At 39.6% G+C, this 20,051-nt stretch overlaps 4 protein-coding genes across 6 annotated transcripts; 2 read left to right on the plus strand and 2 right to left on the minus strand.

Moving 5' to 3' along the window:
- Nucleotides 1–2,148: 2,148 nt before the first annotated feature.
- On the minus strand, nt 2,149–9,263 carry LOC146458229 (uncharacterized). 3 transcript variants are annotated; one of them, XM_085090987.1, is made up of 6 exons: nt 9,016–9,263; nt 6,886–7,188; nt 5,060–5,253; nt 3,697–3,964; nt 3,006–3,148; nt 2,149–2,270 (listed from the first exon to the last, which is right to left on the minus strand). In XM_085090987.1, the coding sequence occupies exons 1-6, from the start codon at nt 9,239–9,241 to the stop codon at nt 2,247–2,249; spliced, it is 1,158 nt and encodes a 385-aa protein (XP_084947113.1). In that variant the 5' UTR covers nt 9,242–9,263; the 3' UTR covers nt 2,149–2,246. The 3 variants fall into 3 exon arrangements, with proteins under 3 accessions (XP_084947113.1, XP_084947114.1, XP_084947115.1); XM_085090988.1 differs by having other exon boundaries at nt 6,886–7,184; nt 9,016–9,172; XM_085090989.1 differs by having other exon boundaries at nt 6,886–7,036; nt 9,016–9,170.
- On the plus strand, nt 9,173–10,865 carry LOC146458230 (uncharacterized). The gene has a single exon (XM_085090998.1). It carries the CDS (start codon nt 9,304–9,306, stop codon nt 9,856–9,858), a length of 555 nt encoding a protein of 184 aa, XP_084947124.1. The 5' UTR covers nt 9,173–9,303; the 3' UTR covers nt 9,859–10,865.
- Nucleotides 10,866–11,881: 1,016 nt separating this feature from the next.
- LOC146458231 (uncharacterized) lies at nt 11,882–19,823 on the minus strand. Its single transcript, XM_085090980.1, has 5 exons — nt 19,470–19,823; nt 18,623–18,926; nt 17,024–17,161; nt 13,639–13,994; nt 11,882–12,689 (listed from the first exon to the last, which is right to left on the minus strand). The coding sequence occupies exons 1-5, from the start codon at nt 19,790–19,792 to the stop codon at nt 12,167–12,169; spliced, it is 1,644 nt and encodes a 547-aa protein (XP_084947106.1). The 5' UTR covers nt 19,793–19,823; the 3' UTR covers nt 11,882–12,166.
- LOC146458232 (androgen-induced gene 1 protein-like) lies at nt 14,177–15,573 on the plus strand. Its single transcript, XM_085090997.1, has one exon. It carries the CDS (start codon nt 14,701–14,703, stop codon nt 15,382–15,384), a length of 684 nt encoding a protein of 227 aa, XP_084947123.1. The 5' UTR covers nt 14,177–14,700; the 3' UTR covers nt 15,385–15,573.
- Nucleotides 19,824–20,051: the final 228 nt, after the last annotated feature.

The following is a 20,051-nucleotide window of genomic DNA, read 5'->3' on the forward strand; positions in this document are numbered from 1 at the left end:
AATTTAAAGGATTTGATTGGCTTAGCGGCCATGGTGTACGAGGCATTGTTATATACCTAGACTTTCACTCAACAAAACGAGCACTGTGATTGGTTGATTCTTGTTCACGTGCCCCTGATCAAATACAAATGTATCCCGACCGAGCTTAAACTTCAGGACTCGAGGGAAAACAAAACTAACTGTTTCCCTCGGGACCATACATTAAGTGTATATTATTCAACCCTTGAGATCACGAGAATTCAGGATATGATCACCCAAGGTGAATTTTCTTGATATTTTAACAATGTCTCCAGTATTTTTATAAGAAAAGTAAGGGGACAAGATAGGAGAATTTTTTTTTGAAGTCTTGTGGTAAATTTGTACAATTGAAACTAATTCTGAGCCATTGGGGAAGAACAACTTATACAAGGTAAAGATATTGTTTGCTTTTCGTGTACTGTCATGTCAACACTGTTCATGTTCTTGCATGCATGTGCACAAAATATTGACTTAAAATATTTCAAGCGAATTAAATGATTATATTATCTTTAATGAAGGTTTTGTTCAAAGTACTGAACAAGTGATTTGCTTCGCAAGAGAGGTAAAGGGACAGTTAATTGTGTAACTACAGTTACCTTTCGTCACTTTGGGCATCCTTGACCCTCTGTTACAATCTTCATACTTGTTTTTTAGATTGTAACAGAGGATCAAGGATGCCCAAAGTGCCATGTTTTTTTGACTGAAAATTAAATTAAAAAAAAAAAAAAAAAAAAAAAACTTTGACAAAGGTGCAAATAATTAAGTTCATAACATAGAGGACAAAATTACTGAATGCTGATTGGTCGAAACAGAGGGCATTTTTTCTTAATTTTCCTTTCACCGAGGGCAAAATTACTCACTCCTGATTGGTCGAGAGGTGAAAATGCTTGCTCCTGATTGGCTGAGCACACCATTTCTACATTTTGTTGGTTCCTTCAGGTGTTTTGGAGTTTGACTTTTTAAGCCGGATTGTTAGTGCTAAAAATACTTGGAAATCAAATGCCACAGCTACAAAGGAAAGTCTTAAAGGTCAACTTTCGTTTCTTACAAAAAAACAACAAGAAATTATTTGTGTCAAAAGCTTAAAACTTGATTGCATTTGTTTGGCTGAAAAACTGAAATCATTCATGGTCGCGACCAAGTGCTCAGTTTCACCTTGCTACAGCTTCTTCTAACGAACGATAACCGAACAATAATAACAATGCCCTTTTGATGGGAAGAAGGAACAGGTCTAACTTAGTGGAGAAATTACTCTGCAAGTTCCTTCTTTTCAGCCACGGTTTGCTATTTTTATTGATCCGTAATCGTGTGATTTTCAAGCGGTAGAAAGCTTCACAGCGCAGGTGAATCAAAATTTATGATGCCCAACATTTGGTTTAATTGTTGTTAGTATATGTAATCGCCTGACTAAAGAGAGACGCCTAGGAACAAGGTAAATAGAATGGATATAATTAGCCTACGTGACAGTTAGCGTGACAGACCTAATCGGGGAGGGGGAGGGGGAGGGGGAGGGGGAGGGGAAGCGCGGGGAGCGAGAAAAAGTGAGGGGGACTAGGGAGAGGGGAGAGGGAACTCTAGCCCCAGACCACGCTCGCCTCGCTCCGGTTACCGATTTTTCTGTTTCCGTATGCTCTACTTTGGAAACCTGTTCCCAGGCTAACGGAGAACAAACAGGACTGACAATCAAAAACATTTTAAATCTAAACTTAAATTTAAATGTTGCAAAGGAAAACCCAACAAACAGTGACGAACGCTTTTTCCTACAGCTCTGCGCAAACCTTTTCCACTAACATACACGTGTATATTTCTTAATTTCGTCCCTACTTTATCTTCATTTCAGTTGTATTCTGAATTTAATAGTTGCATTGAGACAAAATAAGTCTTAAGTCCACAGACCTCAAGAAAGGGGGTCGAAGATTTAAATCCCAGCTGGACCACCAACCAGAGTCTTCAAATGGTACGTCTATACTGCCTGTGCTGAACACAATCAAAACCTAGTGCTATTTTGAATGATTGCTTTTTTGCGCACCGATGATGAGTCGTCGGCCTTGTCTCCTGGAAGGCTACGTTCACTGTGTTTACTTTCTTCTTCACGTTGTTTTACGTCAAAGTTACTATGAACACACACATTTTCTTCAGCAATCCGGATCAGTTCTTAATACACTCCCAGTTCCTGATCTCACTCTTGAAAAATTTTATTTCTCATAATTCCTTTCCACGCCCGGTGATCACGGATTTCTGTCATTCCAAACCTTAAGAGAAACAGAAAGGACTCGGTTAAAAAACTGGTGAGCAATTTCTTGTTTGACGAAAGAAACCATTTAATATTGGGCGGAGAGTGCTCAACTATAACTAGACTTGCCTCAAGACGTCTTCTTATACACCGAAAGATTGACTGACGAACGACGGAGTCGCGAGGCGAGCAATGAAGTCGCTGTCGGTAGTTTTATTTTTATCCCCTAGCCAGGCTATTTTTTATGATACACCCAAAACAATGATACGTGTGACAAGCGGTGAGTAGAAAACTAATAGGTATTTAAAATCTCCAGTTATATGTCAGTTCAGATTAATGAATAAAGCCTAGAGCATTCTGTTGATTGTCATTTGAATGATCACCGAAAGAGTATGTTTGCGATATGCTGAGCTCTGAATTGGCTTATGAACCTCATGCAATGTGAATTAACTAATCAAATGAATCATGGGCAAAACAAAACACAGCATTTTTTTCCGCGCTCGGCACCCGCAGCATGTTTTGCCGCGCTTGGCACCCGCGGCATGTTTTCCCGCGTTTGACACCTGTGGCATTTTTCCCGCGCTTGGCACCCGCGGCATATTTTCCTGCGCTTGGTACCGATTATACGTTTTCCCGCTTTTAGCAGCTGCAGCATGTTTTGCTTCGAGTTCTAATTGGTTCATTGCCTTACCAACACATAACGCTTGTTGTGATTGGCCACACTGGACCTTTATTTATGTTTACGTTGACTTACCTTAATTGCTGCTCTGTGAATGATTGAGTGACGCCTGCCAAGGACATTGATGTCGTCATCATAGCCTCCACCAATCACAGTGGCACATGGTATCCCTCTGCTAAGAGCCATCTCTATCACGGCCACATCTCGATCAAATAGTCCTGGCATATTACAGAACTGTTTTAAATTTTTTAAAGTGACTATTTAATATCGTAACGCTAAGAAACAGAAAAAATCAGCCTGCGCTATTAATAATATTTTTATCTGTTCGGTCATTCTAAAGCAACTTGACTGAGTCTTTTCGAAATTGCTAGGGCATCTTTGTCCATTTCCAGAAAACCTTAGGTCTTACCGAAACGATCCGTTGGGTGCCCCTAAATTACGCGCGTGTTGGAAATGGGATGATAGATAGCCAACGAGGCGCGTAGCGTCGAGTTGGTTATAATCATCTCATACCCAACAGGCGCGAGTGGAATAATTGTTTTATTAAAAACAGTCAAGAAATATTGCTAGATCTTGCTGATTTCGCTTTGCAAGAACAACCAGAAGACAATTTAATGTTCGCTTATTCTTAGGCATGGTATAATGGCACATATACCATGGCCGCTAACGGCTAAGCCAATCAAATCCCTCGAACTGTATTACACAATGATCCAGTTTTTAATAAAGTTGAACATGAAACTCAGAATGTGTTACCGACGCATAATACCTTGATCTGTAAGATTCAGTTTCCCAAGTACATCATCTTTGTGTGGATCCACACCGGCATCATATAAAACAAGATCAGGTTTGAATGTTTCTAGAATCCCTGGTAAATAATTCCTCACTGTGTTCAGGTACTGTTCGTCATCCAAGCCACATTCTAAACCAATGTCCAAATCACTTTGTTGCTTCCGAACTGGAAAGTTTTTCTCGCAGTGCATGGAGAATGTGAAGACAGAGTCATCGTTTTTGAAAATGAAGGCAGTGCCATCTCCCTGGAAAGAAAACATCATTATTAGTTCATAATTCACGAGAGAAAGCAACGAGATCACTACCGGGTACCGTGAAGGAGGTTTGGAAATGTAATCTTAATTATTACAAAATTTCGTGACCTTTTGCTTTGAATTTCTCCAAGTATTATTAATGATTTGAGAAGCTATACCAAACAATCGAGAGAGTGTTTCATCTAATTTCCAAGTTGGTAAAACAAACTCAGCTGTGCCTCGTTTTTTTAACCCTTTTCTTGGTGTTTGGAAATTGGATGAAACACTTTTCCTCGTGTTTGATATATTATATCAACTCTGAATTACAATATCTTCACTGGTTACCTGTGAGCATGCATATTGAATTAAAACTACTTTTGATACTGTTGTACCAATGGAACTGCTCGGAATTATCTAAATGTGAATTATTTTGTTTGCACGTTGCCAACATCATCCAATTCTATAATTTGCAGTACCTGTTGTCCATCCAGTACTCCAGTGTTTTACAATTTTTACTAGCCAAAGTGACTAGTGAAAGCACAAACCTACGAGCCAAAACTGAATTTCTACCAGTTTGTAGCTAGTCTTAAACCAAACATCATCAGGCTACAAATTAACTGAATGGAAAAAAGAATTACAGTCGAACCTCCATGTGCGACCACCTCCCATAAACGACAACCTATCCAAAACACCATTTTTTCTCCCTCAAATCTCTATAATTTGAAGATCTCCTATGACCACCTCTCGTAAGCGACTACCACCACTTTTTGAGGTGACGGCATTATAACTTTTCACTGTATTTAACCTCTTGTAAGCGACCACTTGAGTCATGGTCTGATCTCTATTTTTGCTGTATGTACTACACCACCTCAGAGTTTAGGAGGAACTTTTAATAACAACCTAGCACTACTCGTATTGGAACTAGGAAAATGTATGCAATAAATTATCCTCTTCGAATAAGTAGATGTGTTGGACCTGTTCCCAGAAGAGCCCCCGTCTGGTTTGACTCATAAGCCAACACCTCCCGTAAGTGACCACTAAATCTTAACATTTTGGGTGGTCGCTTGCGGGAGGTTCGACTGTATTATAATAACTACCGCTCAGTACCTGGTGAACATCAAGATCCACAATAAGTATTTTGCTAACTATTTTGCTGTGAATCATATCCTTAGCAGTGACAGCAAGATCATTCAGCATACAGAAACCTGAGCCATACCCAGGAAAGGCGTGATGGGTCCCTCCCGCAGTGCTGCAGGCCAGTCCATACTCCATGGACAGCTGAGCTGCAAGCATGGAGCCACCTAACAAATGAGGGAAAAAAATTCACTTCAAAGATGGACTTTCATGTTACTTAAGAGCTGGTAGTAATGTTGATATAAAGAGCAACACCTTCCACCGATACTATTTGGGTTCAAATCATGGACCCAGTGTCTTACGTGAGTTGGGTTTGTTGTTGGTTCTCACATTCTTTCTGTGTCTTTATACAACGCTAAACTTTACCACATTTGACCCAAACTAATAGGGGAGTTAGATGTATAAGGGGAACAGGGAGGGCTGGGGGGAAGGGTACTCAGGTATCTTAGGGCGCATTTTTTTATTCACAATTCTGGAATGTGAATGGACAGAATGTACAATGCGCGCATTTTCCTATTCCGCATTCTTATTCCGGAATGGACAGAATGCCATTCCATCCATTCTGCTCCCAGGGGCAGAATGATTTGAATGTTGCGAATGAAATCCAAGATGGCGGACGGCGAGATGAGGGCTGCGGATTCAAATACGTCTCTACAAGGGAAAAAATCAGGTTACACTTTTGGACAAAATGAAACATTGCTTCTAATTTCATTGTACCAAAAGTACAAGGAAATTTGCCGCGATAATGGCTGCAATGGCAGCCTCTTCGTCGGCCGCCATACTTGTTATGCAATGTTTACTCGGCCAGGACTGACGGGGGTTTTTTTATGCAGACAATCCGAATTATTCCTAGCATTCCGTACCAACCATTCTTATTCCATAATTGTGGAAGACAAAACGCGCCCTTAGTGAAGCAAAGGTTTTGATTGGCTGCCCTGTTAAAGGCTCTGCTTTTGAGCTGAATTTTATGCACAGGAATTCTGCAGTGAAAAATTCATTACCCCAGTCTCTCCAGGCAACCAACTGCTGACCACAGAACCTGAGGACTCTGGGCATGAGATTGATACAGCTGCTATGCTCTTTTCTGCATCAAACTGTTTATCATAGCGTTCCCAAGGCAATGATCCAAAAAAGGACAGATCTTAAACACAACTTGACTGACCATGGCCTGAGTCCCTGCAATGCATGCCAGGAACTGCTGACTATGATCTATTATTTTAGAGCTTTGTACCAAGATAATAGGGGAAGAGAGATACGTGCAGGCTTTCCTAAACATTATACACTGTACAGAGATGACAAAATTGCCTAAGCAAAGACTGATCTCTTTGAAAGTCATCTTAAAAAGTAAGAAATACATCTTTTAACATTTGGCACAATTTTATAGATGGATCAGTTAATGTATGTTACATGATTATGCTACAGTCATGAAAGTAACGAGGAATGTTAGGTTGTTTTCAAATTTTATGCATGATATCCAACACTTGGGGTTAGAATAAAAACGTTTTTAGTTTTTCGGTGTTCTGTTATATTAAAGAGACCACCACTTAAGTGGAATATCATTTAAGTTAAAATGTGCAGTTCCAGAAAAAATCTCTACCCACCCCACAGAAGGTCATAGGAAATTCCAGGGGGCCGGAGAGGGGTCTTCAAAGTCAAAATTTTAGAAGCAAAGTACTGTAGGAAGCTAAACTGGAATTTCCTGGGGGGACCGGGGGGTGCAAAACAAAAAACCTTCCATGGGGGGAGTATGGATATTTTCTGGAACTGCACAATAACAGATGACCAACACAAAAGCATACCTACTTCAAGGGAACATCTTTTCACAAGCCCTTCAGACCAATGAAATCCAGTTCTCCGCATTTCTTTTAAAGGAAGACTTCCTTTAATGAAACTATCCACATAGTCCCTGTTATGAACAAGTGTTAATGCCTCATAACTAGGCTCTGTTGGCTGAAAGATTTGAATGGATTCCAACAGTTTGTCCTTAACAATCCATTCCATTACTTTGAGAAACTTTGCCATTTTAAATCTATGCTTTTCAGGCCACTGACAACTGAAACCTTCGTGATGAACAACTGGTAACTTGGCAAGATGTGGTCTACCTGAAGAAAAAAGTACGGTAACCTTGTTTTAGCTCAGAATCACTGGACAGGAATTCTTGCATGTGGGCTTGAATAGGCCATTTCATGATGGTGTCATTTTACTACAACTAACAGAATTCATTTCGTTTTCCTTTTCAAATTTAAATTTTGTAAGCCCAGTGGACAGCAAAAATAATAGCTCTAATTAGCATGAGAAAACAAAAAACAGAAGGATTCTGGTAGTTGTCAGTAGTAAAATGACGCCATGTAGTGAAAATGTCCTATTCCTTCAGGAAACATTGCTCCAATTGGTTTATCCGTTGCTGTGCACTTTTTTGCAATAAAAACCTATGATTATGGGCAAGATTTCTGCTTTTATTACAAAAATGAAGCGCAAAGCACCAGATAAAACATTGGAGTAACATTTCCTGAAGGAATTCAAGGCCACATGCAAAAATTGCTGTGAATCTGAGCTAAAACAACTGTAAAAAGCAATCTAAAAAGTCATCTGGGTTGGTTATAATGCTCTCAGTCCTTAGATTATTTCTGAGAATAACATGGCTGATGGAAGAAGTCTGGTTTATCCACTTTAAAGTCAACCTCATACCTATGGTTTCCTCTCTACACCCTTTTGAAGCAAAAGAAGAAAGAGAGTCTTTTGCCCCCCTGCTCCAATGGGATAGGAAGATGAAAGATGCTGGAAATGAGCCTGCCTAGCAGTATGTCAAGAAAATTGTTATTTGAAAGAACTTTCTTCCTTTTGTTCATCAGTCATTAACCAACACAGCAAGCATTTCTGTGGTGTTTTCTGTGTTTTGTAGCTTTTTGACTGCATGAACGTTGCCGGACAAGAGCAAAAATAGGAGAAGGAAATACCTGCTGGCATTAACCCCGCGATTTTTTAAAACCCTTTCCTTTCTCCCCTCCCCTCCCCTTCCACCCAGCCTATTTTTCACTCTTCTCCCAACTTTTAAGTGGTCTAAAGGCAAAAAATGTTAAAAAAAAAAAACACCATGGAAACCCTTCCTAATTGAAGGCTAACCAGCCAGTTTTTAGCCGCATTTAATATTTGTTTCATTTTTTTTCTTTTCTTTTTTTTTTTAGGATGTTTACATTTTTTTTTTTGGAAAATATTCTTTGTATGGGAATTTAGTTTCCCCCAATTATTCTCTGGTCATGTGCTTTTCATAACTTTTGAAATTTCATTTTTTTTTATTGTACATATACTAGCATGGCAAAGCATTATTAAACATATTAAACATATAATTTAAACATATTAAACATTAAACCTGAACTGTCAGCTAAAAGAATTCCTTGAAATCTCAGGTGTCATGACATTTGGTCCCTTGATTCTTTATGGATGTCATTGGGTGACGGTGTATGACAGGGCATGTGGTTTCAGCAGGGGGTGTGTGTGTTGGAGGTTAGGGGAGGTTGAAGGTGTTTGTGCCTCTGAGAAAGGGGGAAGGGGGTGTGGGCCTTGGGCCATCATTTTTGACAGCACTATACTATTATTGGTCTTTACTGGAAGAGTTTTTTGGGACAACCTCTGATTACCATCATCAACACTACCCCTACCCACAATTCAGGGAGGAGATCAGGGGGAGGGGGAGGGAAGGCTAGTCCCCAATATAATGAGGGCCACAGAGTATCGGCATAGTCTGTCACCAGTGAATACTAGTCATTACTCTGGCAACTCGGATGAACCTGTGCCTTAATTAATTTGTTAATTGAATAGCTAGTTATAGATCAATCAATAAATTATTGACTTAGTTGTCAACTCAACTCTCGGCACCCTCTCTATCACATGCAACGGTTATATAAAATGCAAGTGAATTAACGACATACCTGTCTGGAAATATCTATGCTGAAAGCACCCGCGTGTCATAAAAGTTTTAAAAATTGGGCTTATCTGTCTTTTTGACTTAAATAGCCGTGAAAACAGACATAATTCCGGTGTAACTTTCATGCAAAGTGCAGTCTTCCCGGCCGCCATGTTTTGGGAATTAGTGAGCCTGCGATTGTAAAGCGGAATTCGTTCAAAAAGGTAGTGATGTGTCAGTTTCTCGCTCATTTTTGTACAAACACGTAAACGTAAACTTAGTCTATAGCCAAGCATTTTAGATCTTCAAAGGCATGGGAAGTGCGTTTTCGTATCTTTTTAATCGTCTCCTTGGAAAAGATGATGTCAGAATCCTTATGGTGGGGCTTGACAATGCGGGAAAGACGACCGTTTTGTACAGATTGAAACTCGAAGAAGTTGTCTCAACAGTTCCCACGTTAGGATTCAACGTGGAAACCGTTACGTACAAGAACATAAGCTTCACAGTTTGGGACATCGGCGGACAAGACAAGATCCGAAGTCTATGGAGAGTTTACTTTCAGGGAACTCAAGGCCTCATCTTTGTTGTAGACAGTGCAGACAAGGAGAGAATCCAGGAAACGAAAGCCGAGCTGCACAAGCTTTTGGGCGAAGCGGAGCTAACAAATGTGGTTCTTCTTGTGCTTGCAAACAAACAGGACATGCCTGATGCCATGAGTGCTTCTGAGATTCGAGAAAAGCTTGATTTGGTGCACATGCGAGATAGGCCTTGGTTTGTGCAATCATCTTGCGCTGTGAAAGGAGAAGGTTTGTACGAGGGACTAGACTGGTTGGCATCTCAAATTAGGCAAAGGAAATCATGGATTTGAGATTTGAGCTGACGCATTAGTAAAACGTATCAGTCAAGTTACTCGAGTATATACTGAGCCACCGGCAGAATAGCAAATACATTTTAATCCTTTAAAATTGAAAGTGTACTCTTGGACGAAAAGTCTGAAAATTACAGCCTCATTGACATAATTAGATAGAACAGGTGTTTCTGTACTTATATTTAATATTTAGAACTGTACAAGGTGTTAGATGGCTTACAACATGTTGATGATTAAATTGTCTAAGGTGTTTTAAAGTCACAGTTAAAGCCTATGTTACACTAGATAGTCTTACTTGCAACTCGTCTTGCAGTTTACCGCTGCAGGACAAGTTGAATGTTGCATAGTTTAATAATGCCCTGAAAATGAAAAAGCCTTGCAACATTCTTGGTTTAGACACTGTTGCACAAAGTAAAAGTGACTTCTACTTCTTGCAGAAGCAACCAGTAAAAAAAAAAAATTGCAAGACGTGTTCATTTCTGGGCATGTAACAATAGGCAATGTTTCATTCTCAAACTTATTAATAATTCATCAAGCCAAAACAAAGCAAATCACTACCGTGAAGGAGGTTTAGAAATGTGATCTTAATAATATCACAAAATTTTGTGAACTTTTGCTTCGAATTTCTCCAAGAATTATCAATAGTTTGAGAAGCTATATCAAACACTCGAAAGAGTGTTTCCTCCTATTTTGAAACACCTCGAAGTTGATTAAAAAAACTTGGCTGTGCCTCGTTTTTCCAACCTACTTCTCGGTGTTTGGAAATTGGAGGAAACACTCTTCCTCGTGTTTGATATATTACTTGCCACTCATGTCAAAATTGCCTATATATCAGTGCTAAAGTTGCGATCCCAATAACTTCCACTGGAGATTTCATTATGTGAGAAATGACTTGTTACACTTGTTAAACCAATATCCATACCCCTCCCCCCATGGAAGGTTTTTTGGTTTGTAACCCCCACCCCATTGGAAATTCTAATGGTAATAGCTTTCGAGATTTGAGACCTCACCCCTTCCAGTACAGATGTTTTCTGACATATCATGAGAACTCCGCAGTTTGGAAAACCGTCTCTTACATTGTAACACATGAAGGTGTGGCCACTTTTAGTTTTTTTATTAATTTTATATGTAAAACAAATTATTTATTTTGTGGAATTGACTATCCAATCAAATTTTAGGATAGCTCCCAGGATACTATCTGAAAGCCATGAATATATCAGAGTTGGTTTCCTGACTGCTTGCTAATAGCTGAAAGAAGCTCCCTTACCAAACTTATTTTCCAAGAGAAAATGCAATGTATTTAACTAATATGTAATTAAAATCAATTTGGAAATTTTGTAAAATGGGCCACACATTTCTTGGGATGGGGGCCAGAGCAAAAAAAATTTCCATGGGAATGGTATGGGCATTTTCTGAAATGATGCAATATTGCAACAACAAGTTTAAGGACGGTGCCTACTTTTGTTACTGTGCATACGCTCTGCGCATCTCGAGATACTTGGGTTACCTATGGGTGGTGCCTACTAATACAGGGATATTCTTGCACGGTTTAAAACTATGTGGAGAAAGCAGAACTAAGCAAGTGCTCTTCATATCCAAAAAGAAAATTGGGGGCAACCGTGCATTTTTCAGGGATAATAAACAGTCCTCATAATAAAGCTTCAATATGGAAAAAATGCCATACATTGCTTTGTATTTTACTGCTTTTTAATTATCTCTGAAAAATGCATGGTTATCCCCAATTTTCTTTTTCAATTCCAGTAGCCCTTTCTAAGATCTGCTTTCCCCCCATAGTCATAAACCACGCTAAAATACTCCTTTATTAGTAGGCACCGTCCTTGAGTGTTATATAATAAGACTGCCAAAATCAGTGACTTTTTATTAGGATTGCAACCCTCCACCTTTGAATTTCCAATCACCCTCCATTGGAGCAAGGTAAGGATGTTTTCTGAAACCACACCTTCCTTGACCATTCGCAGGTTAGCGCTTCCCTTCATGGGAGCATTAATTTGTCTTGTTTTGTTGACAGGTAGCTAATAAACAGTCTGCAATGTATCATGTTGTGGTTCAAAACATTTTTTGGTTTAAAAATTTTCAAACCAGTTTGATTTTTACTTCCCTTAAATTGTTTACGATTTTTTTTTTATTATGGCTAATGAATACTGCACAAAAAAAAAATAAAAATTAAACCAGTTTGAAAATTTTGAAACGAAAAACAAATTTAAACCACAAAAGTTTCCCAAATTCTTCTAAGTTTTAGCTGACTTTAAGTTTGCTCTCGGTACACTGACAATAACATTTTTTTTTGTTACTCTGTTGCTTGACTACCACAGTCGTCAACATCACTTTTCAATGTTACTTGTTCTTTATTTTGTCTAGTCTCTGCACTCACATCAGCGATGCTAATATCATAGTCTTGATAAGTAACTCTAGGCCAAGACTTGAACTCATGCCATGGCAAATCTTTCTGCTGGCTGAACATTTTTGTTGGAAAGTCATCCCTTGCCATCTGTCTTAGAAGATCTTCAGCTCGAGGATCTAGCAAAGCATTTGCCTTCAGTTCTGCAAGGACAATTTGGAAATTTGATAAGTCAACAAAATTAGCAGAGACAGCCAAAGAATCGTCCAAGTTTTCCACTCTATGTGGGCAGCCATACGGGACAAAGAGAAGTTCGCCAGGTTGTAAGGTGCATTGTCGAGGAGTTGCTCTGCTCAGTAATGGATGCTTGTCAAAGTCTGGACAGCCAAGATCTACATCAAACACTAGGTCCATTGAATTCTCATAGTGTGGGTAAAGCAACGGTGTGTCTTCTCTTGTGAAAAATGTCCACCTGAAAAATAATGTGAAAGCATCCGCGTGGTGTTACATTGTAAAGAATTGTAGCTTATGTCCTTTATTGAAGAAAGCATTTTATTGCATGGCTGTCAGTGTTTAACATGGCCCAAACTGATGGTCCAAAGTAAGCCTTTCAACCTCACTTTACACAGTGTACCATCATGCCATCGCATCACAGTAATGGAGCACTCATTCCAACCCCATTTAAGTGTGGGGTGAGTTGATAGGTAGTAATATTTGGCATTTTTCATTCTAGCCTGTAGACCAGGTGTAATTTTTTTTGCGTTTTTCAGGCAAGCAGAGGAAGACGTGAGTGACACATTTTTGGCGCCCCTCTCGTTGTGCGTGAAAAACGCAAAAAATAATGCCTGTTCTGCAGGCTTTTTCCGTCCTGAACGGTGAAAGGAGAGTTCCTTGGAGATATGTCACACTTGAAAATGTTATCAGATAGGACTGACATAAAAATATAAATCAAAAAGTGTCAAAAATGGTTTTGACAAAAAAAAAATAAAACGTTTCGGGTATATAACCCTTCTTCAGTGTGGAGAAAACCGTTTCATCCTGTCCTGCTTTCAAACTAAAGACTCTGTCAAAACACATTCAAATCCCTCCAACAAATTAGGCCATGTTTCAATTTGCATTGTGGTGTTTTCATTCCGTATTCTTCCCTAAATTCACTGCAATGCATAAAGTCTCGGCCGTTATTTCAGTGTACAGAGCTTCAAGCAGTGTGCAGAAGGTCATGAATTTAACTCAGGACTTTGGAATGTTTTATTTGTAGTTAAATTAATGTTTGTGACAAAATGAATACAGCTGACTTGCTTTCCTCACTTTGCGGCAGTTTCTTATTTTAAGAACAAAACTAAAGTATTAACTGCAGGCTGGGATTATTATTAATCTCATTACGACTGTATTTACCAAATCTCCCAAGGTTGATTTTATACCTTTTTCTCCCTTGAAAAAGTGCCATCCAAAAGTTTGAACCAAATGCGTCAACATGAAGATCACTGTGTAATCCTTGGGGTGCAATGAACAGGCTTGGCCAGCTGTCCTTGTAAAGTGAGTCGGGTCCTGTCCTTTGCAAGAAGTCTCCAGCAAAGTATTTAGGAATCACTAGTTCTTTGGCCAGCTCAGGGGCATGTGTGGGTATACTCCAGTCAAACAGGTATAGGGGTTCTTGTAGTGATCCCAGTGCGTCAATTAAGTCTGATATTTTCATGTTACAAGCAGATTCCAGCTTGGCCCATTCTGTTGATTCTTTCACCATTTTCTTCAGGAGAGCCTTTTTGTCTCCAACCACCTGTGAAACACATTGAAAACTTGGGGTGGAACTTACGGCAATTGAAGGCATTGTACTTCCAGAATATATCATAACCCCCCACAGAAGAGATTGGACTCTGGTAGGGGGAGGTCTCATAGATAAATTGGAATTTTCAGATGGGTGGGGGGGGGGGGGGGGGGGCTCATAGAAAATCCCTTCCATGAGGGAGGTAATGACATTTTCTGGAACTACATATTAGTACAGTATTGAAATACTCCTTCCAAAAGGACCAAGAATTTATTTTTAGTCAGAAAAGATTTCATTTAAAGAAATTCAGTTGTACTCAATGTAAGAGATGTTCAATACTGTTGATTTTGCTACTTGAACTGCGAGGAATAGCTGTTCCTTTTAGAGCATGGTGGCTGCTGGTTTGCAGTGGAAAGTGTCAAATGAAATATAAAACATACAGTGCCCTTGTTTTTCCATTGCATCTGGAATGAAGTAAAATTAAAAATGCAATTGAAATTTTGGAAAGAAACTGACTTTTTCCCTGCTGGATTTAAAAATTCTACCTGTCAGTGGTTCTAAAATTCTCGGTGTATGAAAAAAATCCAAACTTTTAAGTAAACTGCTGAGCGTTTTTTCCCGTTTAATTCTGTTGCTAAGAAATTTCTTGGAAATCACGTGACAACTCGCTTTGTAAATATCACGAGCAGGTTCTGTTTCCGCCCGACCAGCTAAGAAGATGGCCGGTGAACGGTGTCCGTTACTATTTCACTACTTCTGTTTCCTCGTACATTTGATTGGAGTAACATACTATCTGTCCGAGATAAAGTTGGCGAGTCACGAAAGTTACGGAGGAAGATTCAAGTTCTTGACATTTATCAACATGCTGTTACAGTTTCTGTACTTCAACATGGCGGCCGTCACCGGGTTTCACGAATTCATCAAGAAGCGAAAAAGCGAAGTTTTCGCGTCTGTTTGCGACTTTACATTCGCCTGCTTCGTGTTTCCAATCGGACTGACAGTCAGCATTTTGTTTTGGGGTTTGTACGCTGCAGATCCACACTCGTGCCAAACGCCAGAAGAAGCGAAACTCATTCCCGCGTGGCACAACCATTACATGCACAGCTTCCCATTTCTGACTGCGATTGTCGAGTTGTGTTTTATTAGACACAAATACCCGCCAAGAAAGAAAGGAATGCTGTCAGTTCTTGGGTTTGGAGTCGTTTACACGGCGTGGATTCTCTGGGTGGCGTTTGCAGCTGGCATTTGGGTGTATCCGTTCTTGGAGAAGATGAGTTCGATTTTCATTGCTACATTCTTTGCTAGTGCCTTGTCCTTCGTTTTGATTCTTTACCTCGTTGGAGAGTGGGTGGCTGTACGCAGATGGGGACAAGAGGTTGCTTTGGAAAAGAAAAATCTCTAGGAAACAGTAACTTCGCGTGACGCTCTTCGAACATGCGTGACAGATTTTGCGTGACAAGCACTTCGTGACATGAAAACAAAACAACGTGTGTGACAAAGTTTTAGTATCGGTATTAAATGTTTAGCTATCAATTTAAAAGAAGGGTTAACTTCTAACGAAAATAAAGCTGCTAAAATGTTTTGATTAGAAGGGACTTTTTTTCTTTTTTATATTCCCATATAACAAATGCACTGGCAGAGAATCCAATACAAGGTTGTCCAAGCCTTACAAAATTATGATTGAATAATTATGACTATAATTATGAAACATACATTTGAACTGCAGGTAGAAGATTAAATAGAAGAAAGGTCTCAGTAGCTTTTACATGAATGGTCTGACAAGTTTACGGATTTTATCTATGCCATCTAAGGATTTCAAAGTTTGAACTGCCTTGTGACGCAGCGTCACATACAGCACCAGCATAAAATACAGCGTAGTAGCCTTCATACAAGAAGGCAAGACACCTCATTCCAAAAACTAGGGAACTTAGCAGTGACGATGGGAATGCCAACGAACTGCATTTGAACTACATCGTCATTAGTCAAGTTCATTCAATTAGAGGTACATACATAAAGGGTGAACTGTGCATTCAAGTTAAGGAAAAGAATGAAAAATTCACTGTCCTGTACTCACATTCTCCACAAAACCTTGAATTTGGTCATTTGACCAAAGGCTTTCTTTTCACAACTGATAAGGTTACCTAAATAACTGCGAGGGTCTTTCTGCCATTTAATCTTTCACCCACAGTTCAAATATATGTTTCATATATTTATACAGTCGAACCTGTATTAAGCGGCACCGTATTAAGCGGTCACCCTCTATTAAGCGGTCAGTTGTCAAAGTCCCGAAAATTATGGTTCGACTGTATTCACTTATTCATCCTCCATGGCTATATTACGAACTCACAATGTGACCAGCTCCCAGTTGGCTTGATAGCTCAGTTGGTAGAGCACTGCAGCAGTATCACAGAGGTCATGGGTTTGATTCCCATTCAACACAGAATTTTTTCAGGCTTTCTTTTCGCAACTGCTGCTGCTTCTTTTCGCTGCGTGGATAATTGTGAGGATCTTTCTTCTATTTAAAATTGTGATTGGCTGCCATGTCTGGATCAAAATAACTTGCTACTTGCAGCCTGTGTAAAAAACACCAGGCGACCTGGATTATACTGTCACTTATTTAGCTTAAGTGCAACTTCTACTCATTCAGTACCCAGAACAAGAATGGAACAAATTTCCTGAACATATTTGTTATGTTTTTTTCTTTATAATTTTGTTAGAGGTCAATGATAATCTTTCTGTGTGCAGGCCTTATGTAGTAAAACTTTACAATTCCTTTGATCAACCCTGTCCTTCATGACTTTCCCTCCTGGATTCAAATCTGACTTCATTGTCATGGATGGCCTTTTAAGTCGCAAGGTCACAGTACTTTTCTGTGGTAGTCTAATTTACGGTCTAGCATCTCAGGTATTTCCTACACAGCTAGATAATGTGCTGTTCTTTGAGCTGTGACATGATGGCCCATGAGCAGCTGTGTAAGAAAATACTTCCTTTGTTGAAGTTTAAGAAAGTTGCTACCTTGGAAAGTAAAAATGATGATTTACCTCTTTTATGTGTTGAAAGTTCCAAGGAACTGAAGTCATAGTTTCAACCAGTCCAGTGATGATCACAGGGACACCGGTCATACAGTACTCTAGCAGGAACACTTTCGCATCTAATGTGCCATAGTGACGCCGCTCAACCTGCAATATAAGGGCATGTTCCAACTGTCAGAACTGGCCAGGCGACCAGTCAATTTGTAAACAGAACGTTCCTTATTTGAAGGATAAGCTTTATCTGAGTCCTTCAAATTTCTTCAAAATAGCACGTACCATTTTCGGAGTGATTATTTTTTACGATTTTGCAGCACCATCCCTTCAAAACAACACATGCGATTTACAGACTGGCCTTTCTGGCCAGCCAGTTCTGACAAATGGATTTAGCGCCCTAAACCACTAAGACTTGTACTATTAGTTATGCCAATAACCAGGCAGAGGTGGGGCATTAATTTTTTGACCTTTTGGTCAACTATCCCCACCCCATGCATAAAGCCTGCTAGTGTAGGCTAATTATTGCAACCCTTGGCAGGTGAAGCAAGAGCCACAGATGGCATCTGCTCTCACAGGCTAAAGAATGGAACCATACATACTGGAAAGAGAAATAAGAGGACCAAACAAGGCTTTTCATATTTTGCAGGTATCAAAATGTATCAAAAGGCTGGGTGCATAAAAGGCCAACATCACATTTCAGGTTAATTTTTGTTACATTAAAAGGCAAAAAACATTTCTCTGGTAAAAAAGTTCTTAAAGAAAATGAGATTTTAGATACCAGACTCTAGCCTTTGACGAATTATAAAAAAAACAAGCACACAAATGCATGAGTATTAAAGTGAAAAAAAAATAGTGGAATAAACTAATAATTAATATTATTATGAGAGGCTATTTTAAAAGAATAGAATATTGCCTAGGTAATGACATGGAGTTGTTATCTGTTTCATTAGTTATGGCAGGGTAAAATGGGGCTAAGGATTATCGAATGAACCGTTGTAGACCATATGCCAAACATATGTGCAATCCATTAGCCTGGTCTATGTTCTCAGTAGGTCCAGTGAAAGGCTAAAATCAGCACAGCTAACACAAATTAAATCTGCATCTTTCAAATTATAGCATTACTTCTGAGAGCCTAGAACAGGCTAGCAAATTATCCATAGAAAACAAAAAAAAGGAACTAAATTTGATATTCAGGTTTTTTTCTGCTTTCTTCATAGGTAAAGTTAAGACTATCTGCACCTCGGTCTCTGAGGATCTGCTTTCTTTGGATTGCTATCATTTTTAGCAGATGGCCAATATGGGAGCAGGGATGGTGCATTGCCACCAGTGGAAATGACGTCATATGTGGGTTGAGTTTGTTGTTGGTTCTCATCCTGCCTCAAGGGTTTTTCTCCGAGTACTCCGGTTTTCCTCCCTCAACAAAAACCAAGATTTCGAAATTCCAAAGAAGACCTGGAAACAGTGGACGAATAGCCACTCTGTGGATGTGCCAATGAAATTCCCATTTATTTTATTTTTATTTATATGGCCCATGGAAGTACATCGAAGAAGCCTTGCTGGTTTTCATCACATGCTTCTCCAACATGACTGTACTTACTAAAGTTTTCTTCTCACCTGAGCAGGTGGAGCCATCTTGTATTCAAGCAGTGGGTGTTTTAACAGATTCTCCTGAAAGCAAGTTCTTCTATCCTCAAGATCTTTTCCTCGCTGTACTTTTAAAAACATCCATGCAATATTCTTGTCTTGTGGATCAAGCTTAGTGGCGATGTTCAGACTGTTTAAGGCAGATGAAGTGTCCTGTAGTAGGTCATAATATGACGCTAATGAAGCATGAAGGGCAGCACTTCCAGGGTGCTGAGCTATCTTTTCCTTTAAAGCATTAACCTGCCATTCCAGAAATGTTTTTCCTTCAGGGAGACTGTTGAAAAAATGTGTGTTGTGGGATGAAGAACAATGTTAAGGATGGATGAGTCCAAATATAGCAACAAGAGACTGATTGAGCTCCACTCAAGAGGTGGTGGTTTTCTGAAGGGCAATTTAGACAGTACGACTTTGTCGCATGCAACAAGCTTACGACAGACCTACGACACAAATAATTATTGTTTTGTGTAAATCAAACCTACAACTCGCTTACCACTGTCTTGTACGTCACGAAAATGTTGTAGGATTTTGAAACATGTTTAAATCCTTCAACAATCGTGGGTATAGGCAATGTTGAATGACAAGAGCTGTGTGCAATTTTTTGCATGAGGTGAGCAGCACGACAGTCGTAAGCAAAAGTTGTACCGTCTAAATCGGCCTTAAAAAGTCAGGTGTATGGCAATTGTATTCTCTACAAATTTTAAAGAAATATTATACCCCCTTTGATATAAAAACGACTTCCCACCCCTCCCCCAAGGGGGTGGAGACACCGGCCATACATTGTTTTCATCTTTGCTACCCAGTCCTCCCATGAACCTACCTAGCGACAAATCTAAGCAGTGTATTTGGATTATCTGATTTTGGTAGCCTTGGTGCGTCTGCTGCATCTCGTTCTTTCTGTCTCTTTCTCCACCATCTTGCCAGGGCGGGCCGGGCCCACAACACGCTTTCTTCACCCCCAATTCGGCAGCCACTGTCTTTACCTACACGTTCCTCTCGATTGATTTTTGGTCTTTTTATTTTGGTGTATCTTTCCAAATCACATACTTCGTCCACCGGAGGCCATTCGCTGAGGTATTCTTTGTCATTCGGAGGTTTATCTTGTGCTTCTTGCAAGGAACGAGAGTTACTGGGATTCGCCATCTTGGATCTCACAACTAGTTCCCATGCCACCCCGGTATATTAGTACTCCCTTACAAAGGGAAGAGAACTGCTATTTTAAAGTGACGGAGGTCATGCTTGGAAGTTTTCATATAGCCTGTGCAGCTCTAGGAAAGGAATATGCACTCGCGCGCGTTCGATTCTTTCTTTCCATAAACACGTCTCCTTCCATACAGAAGATTCAGATCACATGCAGACTATTCTTGCAGTAGCTTAAGGTCTGTAGCTGTTCTTAGTTCTA

The sequence above is a fragment of the Pavona decussata genome, unplaced genomic scaffold (assembly GCF_977016875.1).
Source record: "Pavona decussata unplaced genomic scaffold, jaPavDecu1.1 SCAFFOLD_233, whole genome shotgun sequence".
Taxonomy (NCBI): domain Eukaryota; kingdom Metazoa; phylum Cnidaria; class Anthozoa; order Scleractinia; family Agariciidae; genus Pavona; species Pavona decussata.

Bases quoted from the DNA above. Each gene is read 5' to 3' on its own strand.
- LOC146458229 (XM_085090987.1), bottom strand. From the start codon at position 9,241: ATGAGCGAGAAACTGACACATCACTACCTTTTTGAACGAATTCCGCTT. The intron at 3,149-3,696 runs GTATTATGCGTC...GTAATATGCCAG, and splicing joins ACTGAATCTTACAGATCAAG to GACTATTTGATCGAGATGTG. The intron at 2,271-3,005 runs GTAAGTCAACGT...GTTTCTCTTAAG, and splicing joins TTCACAGAGCAGCAATTAAG to GTTTGGAATGACAGAAATCC.
- LOC146458230 (XM_085090998.1), top strand. From the start codon at position 9,304: ATGGGAAGTGCGTTTTCGTATCTTTTTAATCGTCTCCTTGGAAAAGAT.
- LOC146458232 (XM_085090997.1), top strand. From the start codon at position 14,701: ATGGCCGGTGAACGGTGTCCGTTACTATTTCACTACTTCTGTTTCCTC.
- LOC146458231 (XM_085090980.1), bottom strand. From the start codon at position 19,792: ATGGCGAATCCCAGTAACTCTCGTTCCTTGCAAGAAGCACAAGATAAA. The intron at 17,162-18,622 runs GTGAGAAGAAAA...CTTATATTGCAG, and splicing joins AGATGGCTCCACCTGCTCAG to GTTGAGCGGCGTCACTATGG. The intron at 12,690-13,638 runs GTATAAAATCAA...ATTATTTTTCAG, and splicing joins CTTTTTCAAGGGAGAAAAAG to GTGGACATTTTTCACAAGAG.